At 40.8% G+C, this 10,887-nt stretch overlaps 1 protein-coding gene and 1 long non-coding RNA gene across 5 annotated transcripts in view; one reads left to right on the plus strand and one right to left on the minus strand.

Annotated features, from left to right (window-relative positions):
• The window catches only part of LOC122087534, a 9,432-nt gene extending 5,131 nt beyond the window's left edge, over positions 1–4,301 (plus strand). The window contains exon 2 of the long non-coding RNA XR_006142763.1: positions 4,148–4,301. This is a non-coding gene — a long non-coding RNA (uncharacterized LOC122087534). The remainder of the gene's footprint in view (positions 1–4,147) is intronic.
• LOC122087533 (MLO-like protein 13) overlaps positions 1–8,192 on the minus strand; it is an 11,855-nt gene extending 3,663 nt beyond the window's left edge. For 2 of the 4 annotated variants that reach the window (XM_042656693.1, XM_042656692.1), the window contains exons 1-6: positions 7,965–8,192; positions 6,085–6,142; positions 4,877–5,067; positions 4,306–4,422; positions 3,889–3,949; positions 3,707–3,807 (exon numbers count right to left, since the gene is read on the minus strand). In XM_042656693.1, the coding sequence (XP_042512627.1) occupies positions 3,707–3,807; positions 3,889–3,949; positions 4,306–4,422; positions 4,877–5,067; positions 6,085–6,142; positions 7,965–8,111 (675 nt within the window). In that variant the 5' untranslated portion in view covers positions 8,112–8,192. Of the gene's footprint in view, positions 1–3,706; positions 3,808–3,888; positions 3,950–4,305; positions 4,423–4,876; positions 5,068–5,172; positions 5,211–6,084; positions 6,143–7,964 lie in introns of those variants that run through there. The other 2 variants (XM_042656694.1, XM_042656695.1) reach the window with 2 other exon arrangements.
• Between the last annotated feature and the right edge of the window lie 2,695 nt (positions 8,193–10,887).

Genomic DNA, 10,887 nt, shown 5'->3' on the forward strand with positions numbered 1-10,887 from the left:
GAGAGAGAAGTTAACTTATTGCCGAAAGAGAAGGAGAAGAGAATATACCATTCACGATGGGGGGGAGAAAAAGCTTCACGATGGGGGTGAGAAGTGTTCTTACGCAACAATGCTGTCTTCTTTCATTCACTCATTCAATATTCTCATAACTTGGGTTACAATCTTAATTTATACTAAACTAAAATTAAAGATTCCTAATTGAAGTGTAAGACTCAAATAGAAATAAAATCTCCTAAAACCTAGACTAATAGAATTAGAAAGAAAGTAAGATTGAAATTGGTAAGTCTTTACCTATCTGGAAACTACCTAAAATAAAAGATTATAAATATTCTCAAATAAAATCCTAAAAGATTCTAATAGCCTTGAACCCAAATCTGTAATTTTGATTCCAAATTGGATTTGGTTCTTGGTCTGGGCTCTGGAGCGGGTTTGGGTCGATCCATCGAAGCACTCCTGCATCAGTTTCCTTTGTTTGTTTGTTTCTATTCTGTGGATCCTTCCAGCAAAAGGAATTTGACAGCCTATTTAAAGGCCTCCATCGATCATAATTGACACTATGATGAATGAATTAAATTTGCTGCTTGCTAAGCCATTAAAATCTATGAGAGATTCTTGTTCAACAGCTGAGATAGCTACGGGGGAGAGGCCTAAGGCTGAGAAAGCCTACCCCACCCACAACTACCTCCATTGATTCCCTTTATTGTTCTTCTATTTTAGTGGATTGATAATAATGTTTAATCACTATAGAGATCGTTTGAAGACTCCTAAAATCTGTTGATTGAGAGATAACACCTCCTATTGATCTCAGTTTCCAGTGTTTTTTGAGAAGAATTTCGAGGTCTGATTTCTCACTCACTTGAAGCATGTTCACTGCAAGATTTGGAGGGTTTGTTCATCATCCTAGGGGTGACCTTATATGTTACGATCCCATATCAGCTTATAGGGGCTGATCCCACATCGATTTCTTTTGGGAATTTATGTGGGTTGATATGCTCTTAGGTCCCCTCACCTTGTAAGCCGGTTTATGGGGTTGAGTTCTTCCAGGACCGTATCAGTGGTATCAGAGCAGTCTATCTTCGGCCCAACCCGCGCGCCGAAGGGGCAACCTGGTGCTAGAGTGACAGCCGCTAGGAAGAAACCATGGAGTAGAGTGAGAGCTGCTTAGAAAGGGCTACTTGATCCAGAGTGGGCCATCGTGGACGTTGGGTTCGGAAGCGTGGTGGTATGTTACGATCCCATTTCAGCTTATGGGGTTGAGTTCTTCCAAGACGTTTCATTACACCATATTTGGAATCTCGTCTCAGTTAGAATCAGTTCACAAAGGCCTACCTTGGTCTGCAGCTGCTGCATCAAAGTTTCTCTCTAAAACTTTCCTTTTTCTAACCCTAATTCAAGAAGATTCAGACTTCACAAAACAGCCGGCAGAACTTAACAAAATTTTAATGGTTTGTTCACCCCTATAGGGCCTCCCTTCTTCTAATTTCAGGCTCATCTGAGCTCTGAATTGAGAGATACAGGTTACTCATTTTCTGCTCTAATCTATGTTTTGTTCTCTTGTTTCTACATTTGTCTACATTTGGGTCCATTGATTGTTTATTGTTCAGAGCCCATTGTGAGTTATATGTGGGGTTGATTACCTTTGTAATCTACCTTACATTACTGAGTTTGTTGTGTAAACTTTATACATTACCTGATTTGAGTTTTTACCCTTTAAAGTTTCCTTCACTTGTTTGTGGTAGTATTTGCCAATTGCCATCCATTCCGGATACTTAGTATCAGGTGTTGGCTTAGTCAAAAGTCCATTTTCTGCTAGGCAGTAATATAAACTTGCATAGTTTGTGCCTCAAGTAAGTAATTTGATGCAACCAATAGTGGGATACCGATTGGATCACCAGATAACAAAGGACATTGGAGCAGCAAAATAAACCACCACGAAGAACAATTCTGTCCCGCAAAGAACTCTTCACCAACCTTAATGTAGACAATCTGGTATTAGTCTATAAGCTTGGAGGAGGTATATAGTGGAGTAATCAGGGATGCAAACCACAATGGGACACTGACATAATGTAGTTCTAGCAGCCAGAAAACAATAAAGGCAAATCTGATCGTGAACCACCCATTTTGGGTGATTTTTAATAACAATAGAACCGGGGAATCAGATGGACCCCATATTAAGGTCGACGAACCTTAATAATAAGGGGAACAATGCCCTAAAATATTGTGGAGTTCTGAATAATAGATCTCCAAAACTGGCAGATATTGATGCTGCAAGGATAGTTCTAAAAACAGAGTACCACCAGCCTCGAGGAGATTTGGAATTACTTCACAGCAGGGACTTGGATCAGCCCCACACTTGGGTCGAAGGACCTAAAGAGGGCTTCAATGCCATAAGATATTAAGCCAATCTGATTTACAGATCAGAAGTAATTTCAGAAACAAATTCTGCTGAGAAACTGCAAAAACAAAAGGGTTCCCTAGGCTTAGAGAAACTATAAATAGTTGGAGGAAAAATCACACCTGATGAAGGGAACATAAAGAGGTAAATCCATCTTTATATATTTGATAACAGTGAGGCCTTGGTGCTCCAAGCAAAGAGACACAATGAGCAATATAGGTAGGGGGAACCTTGGTTTATTTTCATGGAATTTCAAACTAAAGTACCATATATCAGATATGGCAGCTCAAAGGACTATCAAAATAGATGAAAAAAAGGTAGGAACTGGTTAACAATCCTCTGATACCATGCGACAGTACACTGAACTGTAAACCAGCAACAACGAAAGAGAAAGAAGAAGACGAAGAGAAGAACAATGGGGATGTTAGAGACGGAGAAGGTGGAGAGAGAGAGCCAGAACATGATAGAATGGAATAGCTCTTTCGTGGACTAGCCCCTTCGTTATATTACTTTAGTAACCAAATCTTAGTAGGAAACCTACTAAGAGACGAAAGTCTAAGAAGGAAATAACTAAAATGGAAATAACAAACTAATTACAACTCAACTGCTCAGCATTATCCCACAGTACACTTTAATATGCTGCTACTGCTTGCTGTTTACTTCATTCTTCTTTCACTTATGTTATTTGTTGCATCATTCATAATCCATTGTTTTACAACAGTATGCTTGCCAAGTAGTACTGGAACAGTCAAGGAATATCAGAGGAACAAGTTGAAAAAGCTATTAGCATTAGCAGAATAAGTAAATATTTTATCTTCTGGGGAGAAGAGAATGAATTGGAGTTTTCGAAAAACAGTAATAAGTTACAGGGTTCAGGTACAATCTCCGATGAAATAGAAGAAGGGTAAGGGACAAGGGAGGCGAAGCGATTTCTAAAACCGTTAGATTGGGGGGTTGAGAGTGAAAAATCAGTGTCTAAGAAGGTAGAAGTAGCCCCTCAAAATGAGAATGAATCTTAGAACATTAGATATCTAAAGATTCATCCCTAGATTTCACAAAAAATATGTTTGGGGAGCAGAAAACCGATCAAGACTTGTATTCAATGCCTTTTTTTTTTTCCAGTTCCAGTTCTCCTTTGATAGGATCAGAGTTATCTAATACAGATTTTGGTTTATGACAAACAGATATATGAGCATTGTTTACTAGGTGTTCCACATGATGCTAGTGACAGATTTGCATAGACTTAACGATTGCAACTAGTTCAGCGACTGCAGAAATATAAAACAATGCAGATGGGCATACAAAACTTACAATCCAGCCAACAACAGCTGACTTTCTCCAAAATCCCATGGCACGCTGTTTGACAAAGTCAAGATTATGGTGACCATGTCCAGGGTTCAACGTTGTGGAGACTGCACATAGATTTATCTCTTGTCAACTTAGAAGAACCAAATTTAGTCCTTGATTGCTAGTGAAATATATGTACCCATTACCCTGTCTTTGCTTCCCAGTCTCGTGCCTAATTGAATCCTCCCAGTGCTTCCATTGGCGTATCTATGTTGTATACAGAGATTATATTTTAGTTAAGATGCATGTGACTATGATGATGCTTCCTATACTGGTGAATAAGTATGTGAAAAAACCCATATCTAGATGTGAAACAATATTTAACAGATGGCATCCACAATTTCTCTCATTTAATTTGAACTAACATGCAGTTAAAAATGAATCTTGACAAGTTTTTTTTTCAAGGTCATGAAAAGTGTGAAGAAACGTAAATGACCTCAGCATATCTCAGATGATCTACTTTTAGGGATGGCCGAAGGATTTCTGATTTTGCAGCAAGTGGAAAACTATTTCAAGCTTTGTTTACAATAAGACCGGACATTAGAATTTTGTGCAGAAATTACCTTTGCCCCTCCAAGAACCATAGTAGTGGCACAAAATATTACATGCACAACTGCCAGTACAAAGATGAAAATATGCAGTTGATGTAATGCTTCAAGCGATAATAATTGAACTTTTCCCTGAGACAAGGATGAGACAATCCAAGAAATTAGAATTATCACTTACCCCTGATTGTTGGTTCAATGAAATCTCAATTGCTCAACAGTATCCAATATATTACCCAGCTCCCCTCGTATACTTCTTTCTTGCCACTGATTTTTTTATTCTGTGGCACGCATTGCTAGATGACTGATCAATGATTTTGATATGTTTTCTATTAATTGAAATCACGCTTCATGTATGAGAGAACCACTGGGAGCTTAGAACTTCGCCAGTTTCATGCACCAATTAAGTACACGTCTGGAAAAGTTGGGTAGTGATCATTGTTTTGTTTTCTAACTCTGTTGGATTTTTTTTTCCCGGGGTTAAGAACGTGGTTGTTACAGGGTGTTCACTTCATCTGGTGCTAATGACTTTGATTCTGTGTACCTGTAAGAACTAATGCGAAGTTTACACCAAGTTGAAGATAAATACCTTTGCACACTGTACAGAATTAGAAGCTTCGGCTAAAAGCCTCCTCCCCTTCGGCTTGGCCCCAAGAGAAAAAAGACGATTTTCCTTGCATGGAAGCATGTTAGATGCAAAATTTCTTGAGATACATATGTTGCTGATCAGACCTTGAAAGACGGTTAATAGCAGGGAAATGAACCCCAGAAGCATCAACTCTGCAATCACACATTGCGGCATCCTCGATTAACGAAGGTTATTAGAAAACCAGATGACAACTGGATTTTAGTTATAGAAATGAAAAAATGCTATTTGCCATGGACCTGATTCTTTAGCGAGTCCGGATCAGGTCCTCCTACGTGAACGTTCTCGTCAGGCCTGTGATGGACACTTGAATTCCATTAAGTTGTTCTTTTTAATGCATTAGACTCTGACTTTAATGGAATCCAAGTGTCGATCATAGAATTGTAGGAGAAGGTTCTCCTGGGAGAAACTGATCTGGATTCTTCTTTAGTTCCACACTTCCATTTGATTGCAAGAGAAATCATAGGGAAGGGAAATGAAAAAAATTCAAACCCTAAAAAAAAAAAAAATTTATTGACGAGGGAACCCTGCCACCCATCTGAGAATGAAAATTTCCAGCGCAAGGGCAGCCAGCTGTGTCGGGGTGTAATGAGTGCTAAATAGATAAAGTTTTCCCATAAATTATTTGGTGAAAAGAACGTCACTTGGTCAGTGGCAGCTATGTCTGCACCGGGCCAATGAGAGGCACACATGGGCATAAAGAAGAGGTGGACTTTTTGGGTTTTATAGGGTATGTGCATCATTTTGCCGCCCTCTGTGTTTGGGCATAGGTGCTATACAACCAGGGAACATTCATTTTCCCAAATTATTTTAAGGGCAAGAGATCGTCGCTTGGTCACATGGCCTTGCAACGGGCATCAATATGAATGAAATTTTTTATTTCACAAAGGGTGGAGTAGTAATTTCATGCACCCTTATGTTTGGACACATGGGCCACATGATCGGGTAATTTTCTTTTTTCTTTATTTTAAATTTCTTCTCATATTTAGTAATCCTAATTTTTATATGTAATTTTTATTTGACTTTACAAACTCAAGGGGATTTGGATGAAAATGAAGTTTAATAATAAATAGGACTATCATCAGCAAGAAAATAAAAAATGGAAAATGCAAAAAAGAAAAAGAAAAAAAAGCTATGACTTCAGTTCAAACCTTCTTTTAGCTTTTGTAAGGCCTCAAATAGCGCATCCTGTTGTTTGTGCTTCAAGCACTGAAAGTCACGAATCGCACCATTAACAGGAAACATTCATCAGGTAAGGAACCTCAAAACCTGAAGTTAGTGTCACAAAAAAATAAAAATAAAAAATAAACAAAAAACCTCAAAACAGTGCGTCTGGATCATAGTTAGTAAAATACACGTATTATATGCGTATAATATGCGCATCCGAACGTTTAATTCAAAATTTTGTAATTTGGTGAAATAATCCAAAAAAACCGTATCATACACGAATAATATTCGTATAATATGTTGCATACTCAATAAAACTTTTGGGTTAAAAAAAATGATATTAACCCAAATGGGCCAAATCCCGATTCCCAACCTTTGTCTTCTATCAAGAACCCTAATCGATCGAAACTATAACCCTTCTTCTTCCTTCATTAACGTAAACAGAAAAAAAGGAGGAACCCTTGCCCCAGTGACCCCTTCTCCTCCATCTCCGTTCTCGGCGGTCAACGACTAAGGGCGATAGGTAAAACATCAATATCCCTTGCTCTCATTCACTTTTCCATTTCTCTTCCCATTGATTATTGAAAACTCAATCAACCCTTCATTTTCTCCGTTTCTCTTCCCATTGGTAGTTGAAAATCCAATCGATGGTGATTGAATTTGCAAATAATTTTTAACAAGAAGCAAGAAAGATTCAAAAGAGATGATTCACATGGACAAAGATGACCAAGGGTGGGATTCTCCAAAAGAGGTTGAAATGAAAACCTTTCTAGGAAATTTAGCATACAATCGCCATTTGAATTGGACCAACAATTATTTACAAACATAGTTACAACTTGACAATGTGAAGAATTAGAAAGAGGGAAATGACACGGGTGTTCTTCTCCCTCTGTTCTTGCAATACTGCATCTGAGAAATCAAAGGAGTTGAAGGGAGAAGGTTCTTGAGCCTTAAAATTGATCCATAACAGGTCTTAGATTGTACCCCCATGAAATTTCAATCTAAGCGCATCTCTGGGATGAACGATTGCAAACACTTATTTTCCATCTTCTTGAACATTGTTTTCGTACCAAGAAGAAGCATAGAACATGTAAAAGTTACAAGATGAGACGAGGTTTGATTCTCCTCCTCTTAGTTCTTTCTACCACACCCTTTTTGAGGGTTAAATTTAATTAATATTAAATGTGAAAATTCAGAAAAATGGGAAATGATTTCAAATTGGAAAATCAAATTGGATTTTAGTGTCCATAAACACATATCATTGCCGTACATTTTTTATTGCACCGAATTTTTTGAAACGTATTATTACCGTACGTATTTGTTCCCATATTATTTCCATCCCTGAACTTACTAACTATGGTCTGGATCCTTTCTAGGGGCTGAGTTGCCAAGAGGCATCGATTGAAAGAATTTCGAGACTCTCTCTGTGTAAGAACTCAACCCCATAAACTGGCTTACAAGGTGAGGGACTCAAGACCATATCACCCAACATCAATTCCCATAGGAAACCGATGTAGGATCAGCCCCCATAAGCTGATATGGGATCGTAACAGCTAGCAGATGGCAGCGAGTGATTGGTCGTAGGAAAGTGAGGGGATTAAACAATAAGGCGTTGCCTCAAGGATGAGCCAATATTGCTGATAATGGATCCTTTGCACGTAGGCATGTCGTGTGTCCGAGGCCAACACTTACTGTTATTTACTTACAGGGAGAAAGAAAGGTATTTATGGGAGCAGAAGGGACATGTGTTAGTCTCTAACATGTATACATGTATGAGAAGGTGAATGTACATACAGAAAAACTGAACTCAATATTGCTAACTCATGTGGGTAGGAATGCAGGATGCATGTGATGAATTTGGTACCTTCCCGAGGCGGTGGAGTAGGCGCTCGGCGCAAAGAGAGATGAAAACGATGACTGTGCATACCGCAGCCACCACCCACGTTGGAGTATACTCCAAAGAATTTGCCTCGACGGCCATTTCTTGTCCAGCAGCTATAGATGCGGCCATGGATACTTGAGTTAGTAAATCAATACCCGAACAAGAGGTCGATCGCAGTCCATAAATTGAGATGTATAGAAAAGGGAGCCGTGGGAAAAAAAGGGGGGGGGGGTTGGTGTTGAGAGAGAGAGAGAGAAGAAAGGAATCGCGTACATAGAAGACTTGTAACATCAGTTTGAGAAAAGGATATGGCCTCCCACTTTAAGAATAAAATGGAATGAATGAGGGGGAAGGATGAGGAGGCAGGTGAGGTAAGAAAGGCATCGTCTTTGTTTCTTAGCAAGTAATACTTGCACTAAAAATGATTTAAATAGTACTGTTCCCGATGCCATCGAGCTCGCTTCCTTGTTAACTCGGCATGCGTCTAGCATGATCCATAAACATATAGCTCATGAGCTCAGGCTCTCCGTTTTGTTGTGAATTTCTAGTAACCATATACTGTCTCTAATTTCCACACTTAATGTAGAAATCCTTGAATTCCTTTAAGCTATATTTTCTTTCATTATTGCACTACAATAAAAGCGCTCCAATACCATAGTTGAGCGGGGCTTACGGCCACGGTTGTCGAGGACCGCAGCTAAAGAGGCTCTAAGGCCGTGGTTTATACAAACTACAACCATATGCGCAACACTCATCAAAGTTTTACAAAACTGTGGCTACAAACCCTCGAAAATTGGCATGAATTTCCCTCCCTTCTCTTGAATTTTTCTCTTGCTAAGAGTCCCCTTTGTTCTCTGCATTTTAGGGAGAGGTGAAATCCGAATACACAGATGAGTATGGATCTCATTGCTTCTCATGGGTGGTTTTTTAAGTAAATTTGAACCGTTGGATCTTCGATGGACAAGTTTCAACCGCGCATGCCTTTATGAGCACTCTATAGGCAATGACCGATGGCCTCTACGAAGAGGAGTCAGATCTTGGCTTCCCAGCCTTGTGTCTGCCTTTCCCCCTCACCTTGTGAAATGATGCCATGGTAATCCTGTCCCACCCGCCCATTAGTGCATGCCGCTTACTTGAGGCAATCAGACGGCATAGGGACTTTGAAGTTTATCTGTCCACAAATTTCCAACCCCACACATCTACCACATCAAATTTGCCATATGGCAGTAATTGTGGGAAGGGTAGGGAGAAATAAAAACAGATTGTGGTGAGTCTTAGCTGTCAACAAAAAATGGATACTAATGTGGTAAAAATTGACTAACCGATCTTCCTTGCTGCTCTTGATGCTCCAGCCGATTTGCACAGAAGAGAAGACAGGGGAGAGCCTGGTTGACCTGATAGGGGACTCTCCGATGCCTAAGTTAGATCTTTCCATAGTAGATACTCAAGAGAGTTTTCCAGTCAAAAGAAGTGATCAATCCTCACAATGGAGGCTTACCTTGGTATTTATAGGTTACTGATGGAGTGGAGAAAAGGGGAAGTCCGTGGAGTCCTTAAGGAGAATGGCTCTGTGGTTCCAGGAATATTTCAGATTCTGGGGCATCTTTCGAGAATATTCCTCTCTTATTTCGGAGGTGTGGGTTGTGAGAGGAGTAAATGCCTCTGATGACGTGTAGTGGATAGAGTCCTGTCATTGTGATCAAGGATTATGTTCCTTGAATGTATGAGTGGATGAGAGCACGTTTCTGGGAGTCATGTCTTATGATGCTAGGCTGAGGTGGAAGCTCAGCCAGAGGAGAGGCCGAAGTGGCAGCACGGCCTAATGAGATACCGAGGTGGCAACTCAGATTGATGAGGGGCCGAGGTGGTAGCTCAAATTGATGAGGGGTCAAGGTGGCAGCTCGGCCTAATGAGATGCTGAGGTGGCAGCATGTCCTGATGAGATGTCGAAGTTGCAGCACGGCTTGATGGGATGCCGAGGTGGCAGCTCGGCCTGATGAGGGGCCGAGGTGGTAGCTCGAACTGATAAGAGACCGAGGTGGCAACTCGGCCTGATGAGATGCTGAGGTGGCAGTACAGCCTGATGAGATGTCGAAGTGGCAGTGTAGCATTAGTTCAAATGCTCCTTGACCGTGCTGTGGTCAGAGAAATTTACCCTCATCACCAGCCCCCGCTCTAGCAGTTCGGTTCGGACAGCTAGAGCATTAAATAATGTTGACTTTTACGATCGTACGCTGTTCGTTCAGCGTGAAATGCGTTGGTTCTACTATGTGTCATAGTGCCATAACTTCACCTCGGGTAGGAGAAGAGGCTGCTTTGGTTCACCGTTGATCTCAGCCAGATCCAACTGTCCATTCTCCACCACCTTCACCTATAAATAAGGCACATTTTTTTCCAGAAGACTTCACATTTGTTCTAGTGTTAAAGTTAGTTCAGCTCGCTCCTAGCCTCAGTGCGGACATCTATAGAGTCTCAGAGCAGCCCGACGTCTCGAAGACTACCAACCTTCCAACCTTCTCATACCAGCTCATCCTCATTAGCTCATCTTCTACAGCGCGTCGCTTTCAAGCTTGTCCTACAACCAGTAAGTAAGATCGCACTATGGTTGTGACTCGTCGTTCTTCTTTTGCTCTGCCCTCTGTGTTTCCTAGCGTTAGTCCTGGTGATCCCGATATGGCATCCTTGTGTGACCTTGACTTGCCCAGCCAGACCCCCTTGATGGCTGTGAGGCCTGGGGAAAACCACCCATAGTGTCCAATTTTCGATCCTTCATCCTCCAGTGACTATACTTCTAGCGGTCCAAGCTCTGACGGTAGCTCAGGTTCTGGTGGCAGCTCAAGCTCGGGAAGCAACTCGAGCTCGGGCAGTAGCTCGGGTACTGAGTCTGTGGAGGTGGTCTCACCTA

The sequence above is a fragment of the Macadamia integrifolia genome, chromosome 8, assembly GCF_013358625.1.
Source record: "Macadamia integrifolia cultivar HAES 741 chromosome 8, SCU_Mint_v3, whole genome shotgun sequence".
In the NCBI taxonomy this organism is placed as follows: domain Eukaryota; kingdom Viridiplantae; phylum Streptophyta; class Magnoliopsida; order Proteales; family Proteaceae; genus Macadamia; species Macadamia integrifolia.